This window comes from Condylostylus longicornis, unplaced genomic scaffold, assembly GCF_029603195.1.
Source record: "Condylostylus longicornis isolate FDR11 unplaced genomic scaffold, ASM2960319v2 ptg000036l, whole genome shotgun sequence".
Classification (NCBI taxonomy): Eukaryota; Metazoa; Arthropoda; class Insecta; order Diptera; family Dolichopodidae; genus Condylostylus; species Condylostylus longicornis.
Genome location: NW_026578005.1, coordinates 822,384 through 847,951, shown reverse-complemented (window position 1 = coordinate 847,951; position 25,568 = coordinate 822,384). Strand labels below are relative to the sequence as shown.

Below are 25,568 nucleotides of genomic sequence, written 5' to 3'. Positions count from 1 at the left end.
CTTAATCATATTATTTTATATGAAAGAAATGATAATATGAAATTTTTGAATAAAATTTTATATAGTTATACATAGACTGATATTAGTGGGGCTGTAATATTAAGCAAACGACTATTAAAATTAAAAAAATAATGGTAAAATATCAAAACATAAAGTCTTTACTATAACAAATTAAAAAATGTGTTTAGTGCAATTAATGCATCTAATAAAAGAATTATAAAAGCTATGAATCGCTCTCCTTCCTTAAAATCTTAAAAATAAACCAAAGCTAATTATTTGGGTTAAATAGATTCACATGAATTATTGTATACATATTATAAATATTAGAGTTTATGTAATATGAATGCTTAGATTTATGTTTATAGTACAATAATTTATTTTCCAATTATGAATGCTAGTTTATGTAAGTAGTAAAATTATTTTACCAATTATTTTAAATTACGTATACAATTGATTTTTTTCTTTACTTAGCTTACATTTTGAATATCTTAAAATGAACTATTTAAATTTTAATTTTTTATAGAACTTTTAATCATAAAAAAAATATTTCAATATCCATTAATTATTTCGTATAAATAAATTATCAATTTCATATCGAATTGCTTATTTACTTAATACAAAATAATTTTACTATCGAAACTATTAATTCTAATTTATCAATATTTCTATGTAATAATGGGTATTAACGAATTAAATGAATTAATTATGAAAAATGTTCAATTTTCAATAAAAAACATAATGCATAAAAATAAAGAAAAATAATAACATTTATTGTAAATATATATAATACCAATTACGCATTCTGATATCGTAAAAAACTAGTTAACACTTTATTTGTAAACATTTTTTTGTTACAATTACATTGCAAAAATGTAAGATGACTAACTACAATTGTGAAAAGTAAACATTTTGTAGAAAAACATTGAATCATATGAACACTAGTTCCATATAAAAGCCTAAAGGAAATAAAAAACAAAAAATTATTTCAAGAAAAATAAATTAATTGTAATCATTTGAAATTATGTATATACATATATACTTGAACATATGTATTATCTATCTGATATTTATGTTATATATAACAATGCATTAACAATATTATATATAAAAGCAAAATTAATAATGTTTATTTATTATTGCAATGCACTACGTTTGATATGTATATATATATACGTATATTAAATCAATTATTAATTATGCAGCAATACAAAATAATATTGATGTCTTACTTTTTCTTGCAGCAATGAACTTGAAAAATTCTCGTGATCTATACATACATCATTTGGTTTAAATTTAATTATTGTACTACAAATGTATTGGGGTGTTCTTATACTATTATTGGAACAAAAGCAATTTTTTGGTAAATGTACTCAAAAACAAGTAAAAACGTTTCAGTCGGTATAAACCGATTGAATTATACCCTGCACCTTTCATTATTGTGTAGCAATTACTCGAACCTCTGAAATCATTCAATAGAAACTTCACGGACATGTCTGATCTATAATCGGACACACAACTGCCAAGTTTCATGAATCTGACTTTATTATTTTTCCAAATATTAAGAATAAGCTTTTAGACTTGTATGGGATCTACTTGAACCTGTTAAGCAATTCCACCAAAACTTCAGAAATATATGTGACCTATAACTCGACATACAACTGACAAGTTTCATGAATCTGACTTTATTATATTTCCAAATATTTAAAATTAGCTTTTGGAGTTGTATGGCAAGTACCCGAACCTGTTAAGCAATTCCACTAAAACTTCACAAATATATCTGATCTATAATCGGACACACAACTGCCAAGTTTCATGAATCTGACTTTATTATTTTTCCAAATATGTAAAATAAGCTTTTGGAGTTTTATGGCAAGTACCTGAACCTGTCAAGCAATTCCATCAAAACTTCAGAAATATATCTGATCTATAATCGGACACACAACTGCCAAGTTTCATGAATCTGACTTTATTATTTTTCCAAATATTTAAAATAAGCTTTTAGACTTGTATGGGAGCTACTCGAACCTGTAGAGCAATTCCACCAAAACTTCAGAAATACATTTGAGTCATAATTGGACACATGACTGCCCAGTTTCATGAATCTGACTTTATTATTTTTCCAAATATTTAAAATTAGCTTCTGGAGTTGTATGGCAGGTACCCGAACCTGTCAAGCGATTCCTCTAAAACTTCAGAAATATATTTGACCTATAATTGGACACATGACTGCCAAGTTTCATGAATCTGACTTTATTATTTTGTCGAATATAAAAAATTTGCTATTGGAGTTGTATGGCAGCCACCCGAACCGGTGCAGCTATCCCATTATAATTTTTAGAGCATGTGTAGAATATAATTGGACACATGTATACAAAATTTTATATTTATAGCTTTATTAGTTTTTGAAATATTTAAAATAAACTCTTGGAGTTGTATGGCAGCTACCCGAACCCGTTGTCCGATTTAGTCCAATAACAATAGGGTTCGTCCTTGGCACAAAAGAAAAAACTTGTGAAAATTTGGTGTCGATTGCATTATTCGTTTTTGAGTTATCGTGCGATCGGACGGACGGACGGACGGACGGACGGACGGACGGACGGACGGACGGACGGACGGACGGACGGACGGACGGACGGACGGACGGACGGACGGACGGACATGTCTAAATCGACGCAGAATTTTACGCTGAGCAAGAATATATATATATGTCCATACCGCAGATGACTCCTTCAAGTAGTTACAAACTCCATACCAAAGTTAATATACCCTTCACGAAGTGCAGGGTATAATAATCTATTTGCACAATTATTTATTTTAGTAACACTAAAAATTTGACCTATCACCAATATACCAAATTGTTACTTTTTATTTTAAATTACAATTACAATATCTTAAATGTTAAATTTATTAAATACAGTAATTAATATTGTACATTCGAATTAAAATATTTTCTAACGTGTGCATGTGTGTTTACATTTAATTTACGTAGTGTAGGTATTTAGAAAACTGATATACATACATACATTGGGTTTAACCAATTTTAAATTTAATAATCATTCAACAAAAGCTTAAAATTTCAAAAAAAATTAATAGCTTCCTTTTATATTTTTTTAGAGAGGATTTAGAATACACACAACTTGTATGATTTAGAAAGTTTAAATTTTTACTTTTCTTTGGAAAAAGAAAAATTAATAAATGAAAAAAATCAATTAATGGATTAGTTTTTTTTTAATTTTCCTTCGTTTTTCGAAAAATTATTAATTTCAATAATTAAACATGTTTTTTCTATATTAAGAAAATATCCTTTATTTAAATATATTAAAAAAAAATACTCATTCAATAATTAAGTACAAAAATGTAGTACAACTAAAATTATGTACATTATCCAACATTATACAAAAAGAAAAATATAATAGTAATAATAATGTCTGCTTGAATTATTATTATGAATTTATACTTTTGGTTTTTTTGTTGAATGACCACCTTCCATAGACATTCGACAACGAGCATGAACTTCATCCGCCATTAATGTACATTCACTATTACGCTTTCTCGGTGGAGTTATTTTCTCTGGGGATTTTTGTTTCAAACATTCAACGTCATTAAAAACTACTTGTGCCCCACCAGCAGCAGTTGGAATAACATTTCCCTTGTATAATTTTGTTTCTATTTCACCATCTGTATCAGCTTCTTGAGATATCAAGCAATATTTGGATAATTTGGGGTTTGTTATGTCTTTTGCATCAGTAAGTTTTGTAACAAATTTTTTATTTTTAAGGTAAGGCTGCAATATTGTCCCAAGCGGTACTGGGTGCGGTGAACGATGTTCCAACCATTTTTCTCCAGTTGATTTTGATCTTCTATGGCGTAAATTCGCAACAGGTACTCCCTACAAAAAAAATTAAAAATTTATATAAACTCATAATTTTATCTCTTTAAATTTGTTGTTATTGTATACCTTAGTTGTTGAATAAATTGCTTGACGAGAACGTATTTCAGATGGAACTACGTTTTTTACTACAGTTAAATCTTCGGTGCTACGTGATCTTCTTACGTTTGGTAATTCTGCATCTCGAGAAGCTTTCATTATTGTATTGATTTGTTCAAATTTTTTTTCGTCTAATTTAATTCGTTCCTCTAATTCTGAACGCTGTTTGCTCATTTTGATTTCTAATTCACTTTTCATTTTATCTTTTTCAACGGCCAATTTCGATGTAAATTTCTTTCTTTGCTTTTGCTTTTCCATCTCTTTTCGGTCAAGTTCAAATTCTTTATCATTTAGCATTCTTTGAAGTTCTTTTATTTTATCATCTTTTTGGCGCATTTTTATGTTTAAATCATCTAAAGAACTTTCATATACAATAATTTTATTTTCCATAGAACGAGTTTTGTGTCTTTCTGTTTGGTAAGCAGCTTTAGCAGCCGCTAACTCAGTTCGTAGTGATATGTTTTCCTTTTCCATTTCAAATAATGTCATTCTGAATCTATTACATCTATTTTCAAAATCTCCTATTAATAACTTCCTTTTTTGAATTCGTCGTTCTAAATGTTTCATAAGATCTGTAATAACATTTTCCATTTCCGGTGAATCAATTTTGAAGTCAGGAAAGTTTGGTCCTAAATTGTAAACCAACCCAATATCGGTATCTAATTTACGTGCTTCTGCGAGACCTATTGAGTTAAGATTTTCGACGGCGGTCTTGAATATTTTGTTGGCCTTTCTTCGTCCTGGTGTTAAGCCAAAATCTGTTTTCATTGGTGTATTTCTTGTTATTTGAACTTCTTGTGACATTTCAGCAAACTTCATCACTTGCTGGAATAAGTAAATATTAAAATTAAAACTTCATAAAAAAAAATAAATTACCGAATTTTCGTCAAAATCTTCAGCTCTGGGATTAATACACACTATCATAGATATAAGACCTTCTCCTTCAAAAAAATTTTTGAACAAATGTGTGAGTTTTGAATCTCTATAAGGTATTTTCCTGTTAGCATTATTCAGTTGATTTTCTCTTAGGTATTCCATGCAAGTTCTCAAAGTCATTAGAGAGTTATTTATATTTCCAGCTTCTCTTAATCGTTGACCGGTGTTTTTTGTTCGGTTGGTACGTTCACTTCCTGCTAAATCAACTAAAGATAATTGACTTACAGTTATTACACTTTTATCACGCATTATATCTTCTCCTTGACTATCAACTGGTGCCTGAACTAACCTAATGGTAAATACAGAGTGACTTCTACTTGATTCAGCATTTAATATGGTATGGCCCATTCGTTTACGTTTCTGACCCGTTTGAAAAATTTCTAAAGCTTCTTCCATTGATTTGATTTCAACCTCCGTCACTCCGTGAACAAACATATTATGATTTGCATCTTCTCTAACAATCTTACTTTGAAGGGTTCTAAAATTAAAGAATTATATAAAATAACAATCACAAAAAAATAAAAACGACTGCAATTTTTGAGTTTACCTTTGAATTCCAGTTTCTTCTAATAGATCAAAAACACTGTTGTTATATATTTCGACATATGTAATAAACACTGCATACATATTGTCTTCATCCAAACCATCTATAGGTTTTGCTTCGGTTGAAGCTTTGGATGCTATTTCAGGATCAGAATCTTTTCGTTTTGGCTTAGCAAAACGAGAATTCATTTCCGCTTGACGCTCCAGTAAAGCATCTGCGTCAGAAAGAATTTCGAAGCCATTCAAACGATCTGGTTTGAAGACAAATTTCTTTGTTTGATAATCGGATATTGTTTTGAATAATGCATCTAAACATCTTGGCATAATTCCTTGCTCTTTTGTATCGCCTGTCATGGTAAATGTTTTGCCGCTACCAGTAACACCATAAGTAAATAAAAGGCTATTTTTACCACGAACCAAATTTTCTACTAATGGTCTAGCAACTTTCTCATACACTGCCCGTTGTCCAGAATTTTCTTGGAAAACATACTTGAAGATATATTGCATTTCCTTGCAATTTAATTTGTAGTTTACCGCGATTTCAGGGGGAGAGAGAATTACTGTATTGAATTAATTACAATATATAAGTTCATGTGTATATAATATATAGTAACAATAATTGTACCCGTATTGAAATCCTTTACTTTAACACATTTCATGTCAGCTTCGGAAAGCAAAGGTCGCAATCTGCAAAATACTTGCACTGGTTGTTTAGGTGATTCGTTCGCTTTTTTCAATTTTACTCTATAAAATAAAAATACTATATTATAATTAATTATATTAATTTGAATTTTACAAATTACCTTTCCATGTTATCTATTAAAAAACAATACTTTTAAATAATACTATCGTAAGAGCTGATTTTGGTTTTATTTTCGGCACCTATAGAAAAAAATCGGTTAAAAATTTCAAACTTTAATTGTCAAATTGTCAAAATCAGGCTGGCCAGCTTTATTAAAGAACTTTGAACAACAACCTTGTTTATTGGGTTTTAGTAGTCAATAATAACATTTTATATAGCCTGTAAATAGTTTCAAACATGACATACTCTTTTATGCAAATTTATCTTGAACAGAATTGTTTAAAAAACTATGAACTAGCAAAAACGTCAGTATGTATAAGTATAATTAGTTAGTAGGTATAAGACATTTTTTTTAACCTTTATTGAAAAAAATGTATTTTTGTGTTAGATTTTCTTTTGAAATTTACAGCTGTATATTATAAATAATACTACTATAACACCAAAATAAAGGTAGTTGCGCCAATAAAAATTAAAATGCAACATAATCTAAAATCAAATATCATAAGGCAAACTAACCAAGGATTGTCAAAAAAAATAAAAAAACAATAGCCTATTTCCTACAAATTTTGAACTTTCACAGAATTACAAACAAAAAGGGACTGCCTTTTGCAATGAAGTAACAAACACTTACTGGATCATAAATTTTCAATAGAATATTTCAGAATTCAATAAAATATTTATTCATACACGGTTCAAAAAATTTATCAAATTGAACCAGCCAGAAAAATTAAACAAAAACTATTTTACTTAAGTTGCACATTCAACTTTCAAAATTGTTGTGAAATATATCATACATCAGGGATATGCAGTTGACTTTCAGTCAAAGTGTTCTGTTGGAATTCTTAAAACGTTAAGATTCAAAATGTTTTGCAAGATCGGCAAATTGTTTAAAATATGAAAAGATGTCAGGTTTTCAAAAATTTAAAAATTAAAGATTATATAACGCCCTACATTGTTGAGGTCAACAAAATTCCGAACTATATAAAATTGTGTTTACACTCGACATCAAGTTCTTTCAACGATAACTACAAAATTTAAAACTGCAAAGTATTTTTGAGAAAATTTTGACATTGAGAAAATTAATTCTCATTTATTAAAGTTCTCAGAATGTTAAAATATACCTAAAATGTAGGATTTTTAAATTATTCGTAAGTTGTTAAACTACAGTTTAAAAATCTTTTAAACACTCGTTCCGTCTAAATTTATTAACAAAACTGATCAACTTATGAAAGTTCTATGAATTTCAAATCCAAAGTTTTACTATCCATGTATTGTCAAACAAATTTTAAGAATGCATTTGGAAATATTTTGACATAAAATGTCGGAAATACATGTTTATATACAAGTACAGGCATCTTAGTTAGCAGTGTCGTTTGACATTTATTTCAGAAAAACATTTTGGTATACCAACTTATTTAATCATAAAACCAGTGATGGTTACATAATATATTTTCTTCTGTTTGTCAGCGAATATGCCAAATATGAGAAATTTCCTATTCTTTTTGTTGTTGCTGGAAAATTGTACGAGTATATCTTATAGTTTGGTAATGCTGAATTAAATGTCAAAATAGTTTCGTTCAAAGAAAATTTTATACAATTTTTATTACAATTTCTGATTGGAAATTTTTTTTTTAAATTTTAAAATATTTATCAATTTCGTAAATTTTTTATTTGTACCAAATCATAAATGTTAGAAATTAAATGAATTCAAGCACTTTTAGTGATTTGTGTAGCTCATACACAAATAAAATTTTCAATTCTCCGAATTCGTTATTATGCAAAATAAAGAGTACAAATCATGAACTGTGAGTATTTGAATTATTTTGAAAATAAAATTAGTCGCAATTTGTTAATGTAACCATATCAAATATTTAAAAATATCTATTTTAATAGTGTTGAACAATGTAAAAGGGCTATAGAAGGTTCACAACTAACTAAAGGTTTGAGAGACGAATTAGAAAGTTTGCCTAGAGAAATCAGACGTGAAATCGTAAAGAAAGTGCGAAACGGATGTGCTCCATTGTTTTTGGTATATTTTATCAACATTGCGTTATATTGATCCCCCACCTTGATTCCAATATTCACATAAAAACAGTAACTTTTGAAAAAATATGGAATATTTTAGTCGAATATTGTGCCTTAATATAAATTCTAGTAATCAATATTTAAATAAAATAATGATTTATTACTATTATTCTTTAGGTATGCAAGAGAGGTTGCGTAGAAATCGCGGAGTATTTAGTAACAGTTTGTGATGCTGATATTGAACAACGGGGACTTTACGAAGTTCCTGAAGATAGGTCATTTCATTTTGGGACACCTTTGTGGTGCGCTGCAGTTTCTGGAAAGCTGGCAATTGTAAAGTATTTGGTTAGCATTGGTTGCGATATTAATGCGCCATCGGATTCAGGTTCTACCCCAGGTAAAAATGCTTGGAATAATTTTTTTGTTGTAATTACTTATGATGTTATTTTAATATAGTTAGAAGCGCTTGTTTTATGACTCATATTGATATAGGTAAGTCAATATTTAATAAATGTTTCATAACTTGTTAGATATTCTTACGAAATCATAATTTGTTTTCAGTTGAATATTTAGTGGAAAATGGAGCTGATATTAGTAAGCCAAATATAAATGGTGGGACATGTTTAATAAACTCAGTGCAATCAGTGTCTCTATGCCAATTCTTGATTTCAAAAGGGGCAGATGTGAATGCCAAGGATATCCAAGATAAAACCGCTTTACATTACTCTATTCAAGAGCATAGGTAAAATTAAATAATATCAAAATATATGTAAAGACATTTTATCGTTATAAATTATAATATATAACATTCAAACTTGCAGATTAGAAACAACTAAACTGCTATTAGAAAAAGGAGCTGATCCGTTTGCCAAAAGTCGTTCAGGGGATGACGCATTGCAAACAGCATGTTTGAAAGGTGCTCATCGAATATTTGATTATCTTAAATCAAAACTACCTTATCCACTTGAAAGACTTGCTGATGCTCATGAGTTGATTGGATGTACATTTCTCGATGAACATAACGAAACACGCTTAGCCATTTTGCATTGGAGATTGGCACTTCATATGCGACATAGGGATGAAGATTTTATCGGTATTAGATTTCAATACACATTCAAATTTTAATTAAAGGCACATTTTTATTTTTAAGAAAAAAAACCTGTTATCCCATTACGTGCTGCTTATGGTTATGCTACTGAATTTAAAACCGCAGAGGAATTAAATAATATTTCAACAGACGTTGACGCTATGCGTATCCAAAGTTTGTTAATATGCGAAAGAATATTAGGAATTAGTCATAAAGATATGTTGTTTCGATTAATGTTTCGGTATAAATACGAATTTATTGAAAATTTTTCATTTTTTATTTATGAAATTTAATTCTAGTGGGGCGTCATATGCTGATGCGTTACGATTTCAAAGATGTATTGATCTCTGGCGTTTGACATTAGAAATTCGTATTGAAAGGTTTTCAATGCTATATTCTGATACATGTTTTACCGGTAAGATAGCTTTTTATTTAATTTTTCAAAATATTTCACGATTATTTTGCAGCCCAAGCCCTTGTACGTCTTATGTTAGATTTATTTTCTCGATATAATAATTTATCGCCAAATGATTTCAATGAACAAGAGTTGCCAACTTTTAGCGATGTACTAGCCGTTTTTTTATTATTAACAAATGATATAATGGAAGCACAGAAATTGCTTCAAATCAAGCCAGTTTTTCGTAAACAACAAGAAAATTTTGATCGTGTTCTTAAATGCATTACTCATTTAATATATTTATTAATTTGCATTGCTAATTCAAAAAGCGAAAAACAACTAGTTATTCAATCTGTTCATGCCATAAATAGGTAATTACGTAACAATGTTTTTTGTTTCAATGTTTGAATAAAAAAAAAACAAAATTGCAATTTTTAGACAAAAAATTAGAAGTGCATGCACAAGTGATTCTCTTTTACATTTATGTGTATCTCGTTTAAATGTGATAAAAAGCACGTATTTCACAGACGAAAATAATGTTAGAGTAAGTGGCTCATAATAAAATAATGTAGTATATTATACTTTATAAGTTTTTTTTTTAGAGTATATTCCCAAATTTTGATGTAGTCAAATTATTAGTAGAGACTGGGTCTGAAATTAATGCAAAAAACGAAGCCAAATCGACACCCTTACACGTAGCATCTTTGCCATACAATTATGAAAATGATGTAATTTTTAAATTTGCTTGAATTTCAAATAATTTTACACATACATAATTATGTACATAAAATTGAATGTTTTTATATAAAACTTTTTTCATACTTGTATTTTAGATTGTTTTATATCTTTTACAAAATGGAGCTGATCTTGATCAACCGAATAAATCAGATGAACGTCCAATTAATATGATAGCTAGCAATCCGCTCAATAAAATTCCATTAATGAATTTTATAAATTTAAAATGTCTTTCAGCAACAATAATCAATAAATATCGTATACCATATAGAAATCAAATACCAAAATGTTTAGACGATTTTGTTAAGCAGCACGAAGTTTAAAATATCTAGCACTTTCATTTTTTTTTTTTTTATAAATCATTATGATACAATTAAATATCAAATTAATAACGTCATTTAACATTACTAAATCATTATAATAATCTATATTTATTTTTTTAATATATTTATAAGTAACATTATAAACTTTAAAGACGTTTATTAAACATACATATATCGTTATATGCTCTGGTATATTTAAAAACTTTGAGAAAATAAAATTTGAAATTCAAAATATTTTAAAATGCTAATAAAGAGATTAATATAAAATTTAAAATGTTCATGAATATAGAAAAACCATATACATAATTATATTAACATTTAATATAAATTAATAAATTGTAATTTCTTTTTTTTTTTACTTTTGAATATAAAAATTAATTTTAAAATTTGTAACCGATCATGTGCTCTTTCGTTTTTGACTTATTTGTTAATTCTAAAATTTTAAATTATATATTATGAAAAAAATTTAATAATTAAAATTGACTGTTGTATATAATATATAAAAATTTTTAATAAATTATAATAAAAAAATAATTTTTAGTTTTCTTATTTCTAAATTTTGTTTGATCTTGCTTTAATCTTGCTTAAGAGCACCTGAATTATTTGCCTGTATTGGATACATGCAAAAACCATTTTCGATTCTCACTTTACTTTATATTTCCTAAAATCGTCTCGTTATTGTTACTTTTAAAAATATTTTTAGGCTCAACTGATATTTGTCTTGAAAATTTTATTTTGAATAGTTACACAGGAGGAATCAAGTGATGAACTAAGATCTTTGGTATTCCGCAATTGGGTACAACTACAGTATTTAATTACAAAAACTTAAACGTTCAAGTAATTATTTAGCAGATCATCGCAATAGCTGCATTTTTTTTTTTAATTAAAATCAAAAATTTACTAATAGAAATTTAAATTCGTTTATTGTGTTTTTTTTTATAAAAATATTTTGATCGATACTAAATTTTTTATGTACATGCATACATACATATATGTACGTAATGATTCAGTCATAAATTTTTACAAAAATATTATACTTTATATTACATATAATTTATTATTTAAAATATCATACATATAAAATAAGCCCATATATAATAAATATGAACTAATTGGTTGATGTTGAATATCTACAATACTATTTCTTGCATAACTATCAATAATATGAATTTTCCATCCCATATTTGCATGCGTAAAACTGTTATAATAAACTGTATCTGGCCATGAAGAATTCGGTGTGATTTCTAAAATAGCTGGCTCACCATCTTCACAATGATATTGTAAAGTTCGATTGAATTTTTTGAAAGTTGGGAAACGATCATCAAAACGCCTATCATAACCTGCTGGATATGATCCCAAACATAATGGCCCAGCTAAAAATATTTTTTCGTTAAATATTTATTCGTATTGAATATAATGTAGGTATGTATATATATATATAAAATTTAGTTCAAATTTATTTGGATTCTGACCAGCTTTTGGTTTTGGACGACCTCTTCGTGTAAATTCCACCCCAGCTAAAACGCGTATTTCACTTTGTTTAGCATCTGAAAGTCGATCGAATCCGCCTCGGGGCTCATCAGTTATAACTAAAGGATGATAGTATTCTGGTGAATGAGGATTATTACCGCCTCGAACCTAAATTTAAATCGATAGTTTTATACCATAAAATTTAAAAAGTTTAAAATAAATTTTTTCAAGTTTATACATATGTATGTACAGTAAAAAATTTTATTTGAAACTTACTTTAAACGCATATGTTAATCCCCTTCTTAGCCACAATTCTGGAATTAAATATCCATTGATATACCATGCCAAACCATTAGAAACATGACCTTAAATAAAATTCATAGATTTATAAATTTTTATATTAAATGTGGTTGCACAATTTCTACCTGTCAATCCTTGGTATCCTCTTTTTCCGGCAGATGGACCCAAAATTGCAGTAAATGATCGAATTGCTCTAAAGTATTTTTTTACAAAGCTCATATTATTGTTTACTTTTTTTGTTTTATGTTAATTATTTCATATTATAGAACAAATATAAACTTGCCTGTCTGTTATATGTACTTGATCCCAAATTTCTAGTGTTTCTTTGGGTTCACTTTTTGTAAAAGCAAAACAGTCATTTACTGGTTCACTTGTATTAAAATGAATTTTTACATCACCTTTCGGGAAAATATCATGATAAGCTGGTTCATTATTTGAATCTAGTTCTCCTAAGGCCCAAACAATATACATATCTCGATCAAGACGAAATTCTTTATCCCCACTATCAGCTAAAAAATTTTTTTTAAATTACTTCACTTAATTAGAACAACTACTTATATGCTTAATAACAAATTGTTGTAAATTTAAAATTTCGTTATTTCATTCTGAAACATACGTGAGATTAAAGTTCTTCTAAAATTTATTGTATTAATTCCATTTTCCCTTTTATATGTATTTAATTGAAAACTATCATAGCCTCCAACAGCATCATCCCGACAAACGCCTTTGTTTTGACCTAAAACTTGAACACACTAAAAGTACATATAAACGGTTGGTGAGATAAATTTAAAAATGATTAAAATATTTGCTCTACTTTACCGGAGCCAATGAGGTTATATTATAATCAGTTGCGTATCCTCGTATACTGTCAATATATGCAACGACAACATCTGCTCCAATCATTTGACTTCGACTTTCAGATCCAGAGATACCAAAAGACATATAATCATTTTCATTAATTTGTCCTGATAATTGTATCGTTATTTGAGGCCCAAAAACTTCCCATGAAACATGAAAATCTTTATGAAGTTGACGACAGTTAGGCAGTGCATCTATATGCGGATATACTTTTGCTAATGACGGTGGAACATTTAAACCATCTATAATAATAATAGAACCAAAATTTTCGTTTGTCTCCAAATCAAATACACTAATCCAATCTATATCAAAAATAGTTGTTTCACCAGGAAGTTCTAAAATAATGGTTTGTTTTTCATATTTTCCAAGTGGATCCAAACTAAAAATATAACATGTATATATATTAATTGTAATCACCTATAATCAATTTACAAAGAATTATTAAAGTTCTTACTATCCCAATTCATTGGGAATCTTATTTCCTTTACTCGATGGTTGCGGTCCGACACCAGTCCAAAAATGTGCTCTTTTACCATTACCATCATAATTAAAATCGGTAATACGAATTGTTTTTGAATCTAAAATCTCAATTTCACTACTACTAACATTATGGCTACGTTTCGACAAGGTACCAATTCTTTGTGGCATTGGAGGCTCAAATTCATCCGGTATATAAATATCACCAAAATTATTTTGACTATTTAAATCATAAATTGCTAACCATTTGATTTCGGTAATTTTCTTTTTATCGGGCAGTGATATTGTGAATTCTTTATTAAAATAACGTTCTAAAATATTTGTTCTAAAAAGAGTTTTGTGCATTATTGTATACATATATGTATATATATATATATTTATTTGTCATATTACTTTCCATATTCGTCAGGAACAATAAAACCTTGCGGTCCAGGTCTATTAGATGCTCCTGCCCAAAAAAAAGTATCAGCACCGTTTCCATCATAATTAAAATTTGATAACAGAAATTTATATTCATTTACAGCGTATACTTCACCAGAAACCTTTGAATTTATAAAAAGAAAATTAAAATAATTGCAAATTTTGATAATTAAATATTCAAGTACCTGATGATGATAAGAATTTAATTTCCCAATTAGTTTTCCTTGATATGGTCCATCATCTTCACGAGCAGATTCTGTAATTTATTTTAATGTGTTAGGTGAATGTGATAGAAAATTTGTAATTTGCACATTTTTTGAAAAAAAAAATATTATTATAAAAATGCAATATGAAATAAAATTTAATAAAAGTTAAGATTCAGTATTATATTTATTAAGTGCATGCATCATATGGGATTCAAAGGTTTTAAAAATGAATTTCATTATATTATGCTCTACTCTTCACTCATGTTTATCTTATTTATTTCTACAGTGGCCTACTTGCAAAAGTGACATTTCGAGTAAACATTGCGACTAAAATATAATAGACAAAAACGAACTTAAGTCAACATAGAGTGAAAAGAGGAATAACCTAAACAATTCGAAAATGTAAGACAATTCTTTAGGCCATTACAGCTCTATTGAACATAATAACTCATTTAGCAAAAATGTTAGATAGACAACTAATGTGCTGAGCACCACAAATAACAGTTCAGTTCTGCTTTCATAGTACATACTTTTCTTTTGGTTAACTAACGATCTATACTCATAAATAATAAATATTAAGGAATTAATTCAACCGATACCATATAGAGTTAGTTTTCGGATTTTAAGAATATCGAAGCGTAAATCTATATTGTCTGACTAATTTAATACTATTAATTTGAGGAATTACTCAAATTAATAGTATATGCTTTTCTGTAGATTCAACAGTACAAATCTATGTAAATATTTTAATATAATAATTTTTGTATATAATATGAATTGAACATACATATAGTGATTTATATACCAGTACATATACTATATAACTTTATTCAATACTCCAACATGATATTTATTATTAAAATGAAATAGCGTTAATGTTTTTATATAATTAAATATTATAAAAATTATTTTTTTTATGTTCTAATAATTTTACAACTTTATTATCGATAATTTACCATTGCTATATAGACATGCAAGGCACTTTCATTTTAAATTAATATTCCAACTGTTATACATATTAATATAACATAAATACAAACAGAAGTTTATAAATAAATATATTATCTCTATACATACATACAAATTATATATTTGTTAAATTGACTTTTAAAATACTGCAATTGTAATTACAAGTTATTGATTTTGATTCAAGCAGTATAATATTCTTATAATTTTGAAAATTTTTCAAAAATTTTTAGACTAACAAGAAAGTTTTCAAAACAAAATATTAGGCAAAAATAAATGCAGTATATCGCTATGTATAATGTAAACTGCAGTAAATTTATGTTTATAAACAAATATTGCTGACGTAGATTATCCACCAACATTGCTAGATAATGAACAATATAGTGAAATTGTTAGATATATGGGTAGCACAGTTAAATCTCATATGAACTGTTTTGATTTTATAGAATAATTATTAAAAATACATTCATGTTATGTTTTTGCAGTATTTCGTTTTACAGTGTTATTGTTTTGCATTAAGTATTGGCGTTTCTGAAAGTATCTATTATTTTAACTTCATTAAATTTTATATTATAAATAAAATTATAAAATTATTTTAATTTGTCGACCCACTTAATATAAATGTAGAGCAAAATTTTGTTCTAAATCGAATTAAAGAGCATATTATGTAAATTATAAAAGTATTTATACTAATAGCTTTATTTTGCTTTGCTCAAAAAATTTATGAGATTGTAAGTATAAATAATTTATAAGTAAGAATCATTTTATAGAGATTTAACTGTTTATATATTTATTTATTTACAAATAATACAAATCATTATCAATTTGTCATACAAATTATTGTGATTCACCCTATACTCAAACCTTTTTTGGTTTTTTCTCTTTATTTTTGTTTGATTGAAGCATTTTTTTTTTTTGTATACGTTAATTGAATGCTTAATCATTTTCTAACTATAATATTCTTTAATACAATTTTCTTATTCGAAAAAGTTCATTAAACTTAACATAAATAATGTTTAACTTGTATATACATATATATATATATATACATACATAAACATCCATAAGATTAATCCACACCGGAAATAATTGAACATCGGATTGAATTGAAAATTTTTGTTTTGTTTGTAGAAAAATGTAGTTAATTGTAAATATTTATTGGAGTTAAAAATTAAAAGAGTTGCTGTAAATAAATTGTAATCCCTATAGCACAAATTCACTTCGATCTAGAAAACTTCCATATACTTCCATTTCTAAAATTTTTAATATAAAATTCCTTACTTAAACATTTAAATCTTGCTAATAAATAACCCAAAATTTAAGAGTTAACTTTTTCCAATTTAATATAATAGTTTGGTATAAACCTCTGTTTTAACAATTTTGCTTTCGAAAATCGAAAATTTTCAATCAAATTTTTAAAATATTTAAAAAATCAAAGTATTTACGTTTATTAATTTTTATTTCGTATATTGTTATACAAACTATATATTTTAATTTAATCACGGATCTTCACTCGCAAAAGTGTAAAAGATCGTATATCGATTTATTTATACCTATATAATCAGAGCAAAACTTTGAAATTTCTTCACTATATTGCATAAAGTATTTGCTTTACAGAACGTAGTGTAAACAACAGCAATAAGGAAAATCAGTTTTGGTAAAATGCGTATGTAGCGTACAAAATTCTTATATTAGCAAAAATAAAATTATTCTATTTTTGCTAAAAAAGGATTTTTTCTTTTTATACACCTAAAAAAAAATTTTTAGTATAAAATATTTTTTGCCTGAACAAAATTTTAAAAATGACATTTAAAAAAATTTCATTTTATCAAATTTTTTTGTTGCACGTTCCCTATTAAATGTCAATTTGTAAATACAAAAAAAATATATATTTAAAAACATATTTCCGAACCTAAAAATTCTTAAATATTTCCGAAAATAAAAATTGTACGACTGTCAAATTTTTACGATAAATTTTATATCGAAAATTCCTTTATGTCATTTGCTAATTTGAGAAAATAAAATTTTTTTGCTTTGTTTTTTGCACTAATGAGTGGAAACCCTTAATAATGTATTTTAATAATTATTTTTAAGGTTAGAGTAATAAAAATTAAAATAAAATACAGAATATAATTTAGGTGTCATTTTATAATTAATCGAATTTCAAAGTATTTTTAATGCGTATTTATACGCAAAATATTTTTAATAAATATAATTAAATATTTTGAATAAAAATATTAACTATTTTGTCATCACATTATATAAGTCATAAATAATTTACTTCGTATATAAGTATGTATGTATAACAATAATAAATTTTTTGAATAAACTACAATAGTAAAATAACTAATTTAAATATATTCTATACTCCAATTATTCACATTCCAATATTTACATGAATAAATAGCATTCATTATGGCATTCATATTTAAATTAGGTTTAGTAGCTTAATATTATATATTTGGCAAGAAGTTAGTGTTTACTTTTATACTATTATAAAACATTCTTAAGAATAATGTAGGTTTATGTGTATAAAATAATCAAATCAAGTTTTCTTTATTTTAACGTAAAAAAAAAACTAAATAAAAAATGTTTCCTGTCTCGTGCACTGAAGTCTTTGGTTTTTAATATTTTCTTTCAATTGTTGCTTTTGTTTTTTAGCTTGCTTGTTGATTGTTTTCTGAACTAGTTTTATAAAAACAAATAAAATGACCATGAGGAGTTTATTCTTTAATACTTATAACTTTTATGAAAAATGTGCGTATGGGTGTGTGTGTATAGTGAATAGAATAATAAGAACAACAATAAAATAAAACAAAAAAAAAAATACTTTCTATTTCACTAAAAGCAAAAAAAAAAGAAAAGTAAAAATACTAAATTAAATTTTTCTCAACTATTACTTTCGTTTCCATTGTATTAACAAGTTCATTTCATTACTTACATACATACCTATATAAATATATATATTTAACTGTTAAAAGAGCTTTGCAATTAATATGAATCTTAATTCTCAAGTTAAATACCTAGCTTATCTTTTTCTAATAAGTTTTTCTTAACAATAAACTCATGAGAGAATCGAACTAGTGTCAACTTTATTAGTACGACAAAACAGCAAAATTTAAAATTTTTGTCCATAATAATTTCGGGTTTTTTTTTTCTTTCCTTTCAAAATTTTATTAAAACATCCTAATCTTGTTTAAGAATAACAATAAAGTACAATAATTTTTTGCTTACTGATTCAAAGATAAATGAGTCTATGACTAATGAAACAATATGCAGAAATTTATTGGATTTTCCAAATTAATGCGATTATCGACTCACATAAGATTGAAATTTCAATTAATTCCTCGAAGTCACCATTGGTGAGACAAGTGTACTCTTAATATACTTAATTAATTTGTTTCTCATTCAATAATATTATGTATGTGTGTATATATATGTATTCTACGTATGTGCATGCAAAATAAATTGGAAATGTTGCAAAAATGATTTGTTGGTAAGTTTATCTCTTATAGCTAAGACTATTCAAAAATTGGTGATTTTAAAAGATAGAAATGATTTTTTTTTGTCGCAACTTACCTGTACAGAAAAAACATGAAATTAATGTTATGGCAAAAAAACTTAACATTTTTAATTATTTCTTTTTTTTTTTGCAATTTTTAATTCGTAGGTACCTACTCTAGTTATTTTGAAACACTTTCTCTGAAATATTGCTTAATTTTATAGATATACACATATAAACGAATTGTATACATAAGTATAGATAATATTTTTCATGTCCAAATTTTTTTTACTTTTAATCTTAAATTAAATTGGTATTTGTTAATATTGGAATTAGTTGTTTTTTTTCAGATTTTTTTTTAATAAAATTTTAAAAAATTAACCATGTTTGTTTTTTATTTTTTTTTTTCTTTTATTTTATTATAGTAACATTATTTTAAATTAATTTTATATTAAAATTATTTCTTCGTAAAATTTATTTGCATTAAATACTTTGCGTTTGAACACCTCGTATGACAATCCACTCCGAACTAAAATTTAGCTTTGTTAAAATGTTCATACGAACTGAAAAATTAAAAAATTTTATCTACAAGAACAACAATGTTATTTTGTAAGCTTTTTAATGTGTCCAACCAAACCACGTTTAAGCACAGATTAGAAAAACTTTTCTTTTCTTTATTAATTTTTTTCTTTTTCTTTTATTCGCAAAATATGTATGTACATAATATTAAGAAACAATGTTGCCGTTGTTAAAAAAATTTTTTTTTTTTAATTTTAAATTTAACGTTAAATATTTGAGCATGTTATATATGTATATATGTATATATACATAGTATTTATTGCTTCATTAACATGTAATCAATAGTAAAAATAATATAAGTAACTAAACTAAGAAAAATCATCTTTTGCTTAAACTTTACAATTCCAAAGATAAAACCACTTGGCGTCGGCACTAAAAATGAGAGTATGTACATTTGTATGTAAGTACTCATTTTATTTTAATACTTTAGTATTTTTAAGCGTGCATTAGGGTATGTAGTTCTTACGATTATGAGTCTCAAAACTTTTTTTTTACCTTTCATGCATATTAACCTTTTCAATAACTTTTTAAAATTTTGGGCATCAAATAAAAATTTAATAGACATATTCTATACCAGATCTGGGAATTTTTTTTTATTCTCGGAGGTCATATTTAAAAAAAAACAAATCAAATTTAAATTCAGTCTTTCTTCGATTAATTAAAATAATCGACTACCTTAAATATCATTTAAAGAACTTTACGGTGAAAGGCGCGCTACAGGCTCTCCATCTCTGAATTTTTAATAATTATAATAAACCCATTTAATAGTTCATCCTTTAAAAATACATATAATTTTAACATCAATCCTCTAATCTTTATTCAATCTCTTATTTCAAATCAATCCTCAAATTTTTTTGACATGAGTCCTCAAATAAATTTAAAATTAAATCTATAATAAAAGTTTTTTGTTTTTTCTTTCTCGGACTTTCTTGGGTACTATTAGCGTTATAAATCAAATTTTTTTTTTATTTGAAAAAAGAATTTTTTTTTTTGGTTTAGGTCCAAAATTTTCTAAAAATGGTTTATAGAAAAATGTGAGTGTTAAATTACATACGTATATGTACATATAAGCATATGTAATATAACTATTTGGAATATGGTAAGTAGGGTAGTTATTTCATTTACAAATTTTTTGTTTGTTTCACATGGGCATTTTCGCTAATTCAGTTCTAACTTAAGTCCTTATAAATACATATATGTATAGCACGTCCGACAAATTCAAACTGTAACATAAAGCAAGTTCGAAAATGACAGTTTCGCTTAAAATTCTAAAAGTTTTATAACTAATAAAATAAGAAGCATAATAGAAATATGTTTGATATTGAAAAATTACTCGACTTACTAAAATGGTGTTAAAAGAATTTTGAGACTAAATTTAGAACTTTCAGTGCATGTTTCAATGAATTATCCAAAATCTCTTACTTATGTATAAGTTTGTTATGTCTCTTTTTGCTAACAAAATAGACTTAAGAACAGTTAAGATGCCCGCAAGGGGAAAAAAAATCAATATTTTATTTTCAAAGAAATGTTCTGTAATTACTTTCAAAAATCCTTTTTTGCATAATCTTTTTTCTGTTTTTTATTTTTTTGTGTTTTTTTTTTTTTTGGTTTTTCTTTTTTTCTTTTTTGAGGTTATGGAATTCTATAAAAAATATTTTGTTCTTGTGTTTGCCATCAAACTCTAGTAACATTTATTGCATCGTTATAACATCGTTTTGTGTTTCTTTCATTTTCAATTGATTTTCAGCAGGTAATTAAAAAGTTTTTTTTTTCAATTTATTTTTATTTTTTATTTTTTTTTTTTGTGTTTTTTAAGTAAATTTTATTTTTGTTTTTCATTAAAAAAAGTTTGCCACATTTTTTATGTGAAATCAAGGCTACATATATATTTTCTTATTTCTTATTTGAGTTATTTTTTTTTATAATTTTTATTTTTATCTTTTTTTATTTCTTGTTTTAGTCCTTGGAAATAAATAACTAAAATATGTTCAACATTGCATACTTAAGCCAAAATTATTTGATTAAAGCTTTTTGTTTCTTAAGTTATCTTTCCGACTTCCGAATCTGTTAAGATAACAAAGCAAATTTTAATTTGTATTTGTTTAGTTTTTTTATTTATTTTTTTTAATATAAAAGAGAAAATTTGTGTAACTTATAAAAATTTTGGCTCAAATACACATTGAATCCTTGCTTGTTTTTTTTTTATTAAGCCAGTATGTATATTATTTCTTTATGTTCAAATTTTTCTTCTAAAACAACTTCCAAATTAAATAAATCATCATAAAAATATGTGTTTAATTTTTTTTTTTCAATTTTATAAATATGGCAAAAATTTTTATATCAATTTTTATTAATTTTTTTTATTTTTTGTATTTGTTTTTTTTTTTTTTTATAAATTTTTATTCGATTCATAAACTATAAATTTGTATATTACTTAACACTGTAAACTAAAAATGAGAAACTAAAATAGAATTTTATTAGAAAAATATTAAATTTTGTTTTTTAAGCAAAATTATAATTATATTTTTATTCGTTCTTTCTTCTTTTTTTTTTCCCCTTTATTTATTATCTAATAAAAATTTTTTTATTTCGTTTTTAAATTAGCCAATTTGCAATATTCCTATAAAAAAAAAAATTGTCCATGAAATGAACATGGAAAAATTCCCAAAAATGTTTTTTATGTTGTTCATATTATTAAAGTTACCTTATTGTGTGTGTACTATGAAACAAAATAATTTTGAAGATTAAGCCATAATATATTGGATCATAACATTTCCTAAATTAAAAACTTGGAAGAACTTTGAATTTAAAAAAATAATAAACATTTAATAATGTTCTTAATACCAAGTTTATAAAAAAGTTTTCAATTTTAATATTTTTATCTAATTTTTTTCGATTAATTAAAAAATAAAAATTTTGGATCATTAATATATTTTTTAATATAATGTAAAAATGAAGTTTTCAATTAAAAAAAAAAAAAACACATTTTGAGTAGAAAATTCTGTACTTAAAATAATTAGTTCTCTTACAATAATACAAGATCTTAAAGTTTATATTTTAAATATAATAAATTTCATGGTGTAATGAAGGAGGAAGACTCATTTAAATGAAGATAAAAAATTTTTTTTTTTTTTTTTAATGAATCTATTCTTTGATACTCATATGTATGGATGTAATTTCCTGATTGTATGTAAAATTTTGGATTTTACAATCATGGGAGAGTTTTTAATCAAAATAAAATAATCTATACTTTTCTCATAACAATGTTTCTTATACAAATTTACAATTATTTACAATATTGTTGTTATGATCCATTTTTTCTTGTATGCATGTATAGAAAAAGAAAAAAATACAAAATTGTAACAAACTGGAATGTTAAAAGTCTAAATGAAAATAGATAACATTTTTAAAAACAAAAAAAAAAAAAATTATTATAAAAATAATTAAGTTAATTTTAACTGTTTTATTTTATATTTAATTTGCCCTCCTAATGTATTTGTTGATTTTATTTTAATACTATCTTCTCATCGTGATGCTCTTTCAAGTATAAAATTCTATTATGAAGATTTCTTTTTTTGCACTTAAATTAGAATTTAACATTACATCTTAAGTTTTATTAAAAAATAAAAGTATTTTATAAAAATTTCTGTGTATAAAGCAAATGCAAAAATTAAAAAAAAAATATTAAAGAAAAAAAAAATGAAATTGATTTGATGTAGCCACTTAAAAAAAATTTAATTAAAATCGGGTTAATTGCCAGATTAGCAAAATCTTTAAGTATAAAAACTGATTGCAAGTCTGGTAAATAAAGGTGTAAAACTACTCTACATTTTTTAACTGATTGTATGTATTTACATGATTTCGAAAGATTATTTTACATTTATATCGAAAAAATTAAAAACACAAACGAAAAATATGCTTAATTTTTAATTCATTTAATTTGCTGTTTTAAATCTTACATACAAAAAACAATTAACTTCAATAGATTAGTATAATTATTCAAATATTGTTTTTAAAATTTTTGTCAAAATATTAAATCCATAAAAAAAAATATTTATCTTTTACTTAAATGATTTTGTTGACCAGACTGTGTGTAGGTTGAAAACAAAAGCAAATTTAAAGTTATTTTTTTTATAACTTAAATTCTCGTAGAAAAATCAACAAATCAATAAACTAACTCAATATGCTAACTAAAAACTAATTCTATTGAAAATAAAAATTAATTCTATTGAAAATAAAAATTAATTTGATTAACATTTTTGGAAAATTTTCATTTAATGCTTTTTTATTATTATTTTTAATATGATGAAAATTGATTTGAAACAAGTACATTCATTTTTTTTTTTGTGTATAAAATAGAAAATAACAAAACAAAGTCCTTGTTCGTTTTTTGTTTAAATGTTTAATATTCTTGCATAACATATAATTAATATGCATGCATGTTTAAATATATTTATGCACGTATAATTATATATATATATATACATATATATATGTATATATGTGTACACGCTATATTATACGTATAATTTTTACCTATTTATCTATTTAAAAAATTAATATTAACTTAATTCCTCCTTTAAATCAAACATAATTTTAAGTATTAAACTTGTTTTTTTCTTGTTGTTACATAATTTTTATTTTATTTTTTTTTTGCTCTTATTATAAAATCAAATGTATAAACTATATTATTTATGTAGGTATATAATTCTTATGTTTGTTTTTAAAACAAATAATAAAAATTTAATATTGAATTTATAATAAACTATAAATTGAAAGGTTTTATAAATTTAAAATATCATTTTGAAAATATGATTTTACAAAACAAAAAAAAAATTTATATTTTTTAATTTTTTAGGGCAGCGGCAGGATAAAACCGTTTGAAGAAAAAGTACTGAAACAAAATGCAAATTTTTACATGTAAAAATAATAGTAGAATTATTTTTTTTTGTTGTATTTTATAGATTTTATTTTTATAAGTTATTTTTATTACAATGCTTTTCATATGAAAAAAAAAATCAGGCTCTAAAATATTCTAAATAATCATTTTTTATTTCCTTTTCAAATCATCTTATTATATTGTTTCTTATTATTGTTATTAGTTTTTTTTTGGTTTATGAAATTTTCTATTTATTAAATTTTCATTGATTCTGTTTTTGTATGAATGAAGCATAAAATCTATTCCCTTTTTTTAATGTTAGTGATAACTATTTATATATGAAATTTCGTTTTGCTTATTAACAATTTATAATTCTTTTTTATCTTGAAAATAATTAATTGAAAAATGTAAAATAAATTTCGATTAAATTATCTTTTTTGTTTTTGTAAAAAAAAAATTTTAAGCTTAAATAAACCAAAAAAAAAAAAAAGGATAGTAAAAAACTATAATAAAATTATATTTCTCGTTTTTTGTGTTTTGTTTTATTTTTTGTTTTTTTAAGGAATTTTTTAAATTTTTGTAAAAGTTTTATTAAATTTTTATTTATTTTTATATTATTTATTAAGGTTTGATTATTTTTATTATCATCTTTTTTTTTATTATTAATTTTATTTTTATTAAAAACAACTGTTAGCTAAAACTTATCTTGAAATATGAATAAATTATTTGTAGCTGCAACAGCAATAATATTTTCTAAAGGATGCCAGGCCGTATGCAATATTTTTTTATTAAAGTCCAAACAATCAACACTGATCTCATCTTTTTTACGTTTTCCACCAGTACAAACTTTACGAGGTTTTAATATTGTTTTCGGTTTAATAATATCCCTTGACGCTTCTAATGTTACATCTTTTTTAGTATTACGATCAAAAACTCTAAAGAAATTATTATAACTGCCAGTCATTATTGAAGTATCATTACCATTCCAACAGCATTCAAATTTATCAAAAATACAATCATTTTCATATAACGAACATAGTTTTGCTCTTAAATACTCATGAACCTAAAAAGAACA

At 24.9% G+C, this 25,568-nt stretch overlaps 4 protein-coding genes across 7 annotated transcripts in view; 1 reads left to right on the top strand and 3 right to left on the bottom strand.

The window, feature by feature from the left end:
• Positions 1-3,337: 3,337 nt before the first annotated feature.
• Positions 3,338-6,381, bottom strand: LOC129608799 (kinesin-like protein KIF23). Its single transcript, XM_055520529.1, has 6 exons — positions 6,271-6,381; positions 6,093-6,211; positions 5,472-6,027; positions 4,865-5,402; positions 3,959-4,813; positions 3,338-3,889 (listed from the first exon to the last, which is right to left on the bottom strand). The coding sequence occupies exons 1-6, from the start codon at positions 6,276-6,278 to the stop codon at positions 3,452-3,454; spliced, it is 2,514 nt and encodes an 837-aa protein (XP_055376504.1). The 5' UTR covers positions 6,279-6,381; the 3' UTR covers positions 3,338-3,451.
• A 1,476-nt stretch (positions 6,382-7,857) lies between these two features.
• LOC129608802 (protein fem-1 homolog C) lies at positions 7,858-11,079 on the top strand. Its single transcript, XM_055520534.1, has 12 exons — positions 7,858-8,074; positions 8,163-8,298; positions 8,472-8,691; positions 8,751-8,786; positions 8,856-9,036; positions 9,116-9,387; positions 9,445-9,622; positions 9,681-9,796; positions 9,849-10,149; positions 10,217-10,322; positions 10,381-10,506; positions 10,612-11,079. The coding sequence occupies exons 1-12, from the start codon at positions 7,971-7,973 to the stop codon at positions 10,834-10,836; spliced, it is 2,001 nt and encodes a 666-aa protein (XP_055376509.1). The 5' UTR covers positions 7,858-7,970; the 3' UTR covers positions 10,837-11,079.
• A 677-nt stretch (positions 11,080-11,756) lies between these two features.
• On the bottom strand, positions 11,757-19,578 carry LOC129608797 (protein Skeletor, isoforms B/C). The gene is made up of 11 exons (XM_055520528.1): positions 19,113-19,578; positions 14,547-14,617; positions 14,335-14,483; positions 13,919-14,266; positions 13,426-13,843; positions 13,223-13,358; positions 12,890-13,115; positions 12,732-12,799; positions 12,583-12,671; positions 12,309-12,474; positions 11,757-12,209 (listed from the first exon to the last, which is right to left on the bottom strand). The coding sequence occupies exons 1-11, from the start codon at positions 19,159-19,161 to the stop codon at positions 11,875-11,877; spliced, it is 2,055 nt and encodes a 684-aa protein (XP_055376503.1). The 5' UTR covers positions 19,162-19,578; the 3' UTR covers positions 11,757-11,874.
• Positions 19,579-21,805: 2,227 nt separating this feature from the next.
• The window catches only part of LOC129608787 (protein phosphatase PP2A 55 kDa regulatory subunit), a 58,119-nt gene continuing 54,356 nt past the window's right edge, over positions 21,806-25,568 (bottom strand). For all 4 annotated transcript variants that reach the window (XM_055520509.1, XM_055520507.1, XM_055520508.1 and 1 more), the window contains one exon: positions 21,806-25,556. In XM_055520509.1, the coding sequence (XP_055376484.1) occupies positions 25,188-25,556 (369 nt within the window). In that variant the 3' untranslated portion in view covers positions 21,806-25,187. The remainder of the gene's footprint in view (positions 25,557-25,568) is intronic.

What these genes read in the sequence shown, in the direction of transcription:
- LOC129608799 (XM_055520529.1), bottom strand. An exon ending in AGTAAAGGATTTCAATACGG is followed by an intron (nt 6,028 to 6,092) that starts GTACAATTATTG and finishes AATTCAATACAG; the next exon opens with TAATTCTCTCTCCCCCTGAA. An exon ending in CAATTTATTCAACAACTAAG is followed by an intron (nt 3,890 to 3,958) that starts GTATACAATAAC and finishes TTTTTTTTGTAG; the next exon opens with GGAGTACCTGTTGCGAATTT.
- LOC129608802 (XM_055520534.1), top strand. Translation starts at nt 7,971, where the DNA reads ATGAATTCAAGCACTTTTAGTGATTTGTGTAGCTCATACACAAATAAA. An exon ending in GATGTGCTCCATTGTTTTTG is followed by an intron (nt 8,299 to 8,471) that starts GTATATTTTATC and finishes ATTATTCTTTAG; the next exon opens with GTATGCAAGAGAGGTTGCGT. An exon ending in TACTCTATTCAAGAGCATAG is followed by an intron (nt 9,037 to 9,115) that starts GTAAAATTAAAT and finishes TCAAACTTGCAG; the next exon opens with ATTAGAAACAACTAAACTGC.
- LOC129608797 (XM_055520528.1), bottom strand. Translation starts at nt 19,161, where the DNA reads ATGTTAAGTTTTTTTGCCATAACATTAATTTCATGTTTTTTCTGTACA. An exon ending in TTCATGTTTTTTCTGTACAG is followed by an intron (nt 14,618 to 19,112) that starts GTAAGTTGCGAC and finishes AATAAATTACAG; the next exon opens with AATCTGCTCGTGAAGATGAT. An exon ending in TAGAAGAACTTTAATCTCAC is followed by an intron (nt 13,116 to 13,222) that starts GTATGTTTCAGA and finishes AAAATTTTTTAG; the next exon opens with CTGATAGTGGGGATAAAGAA.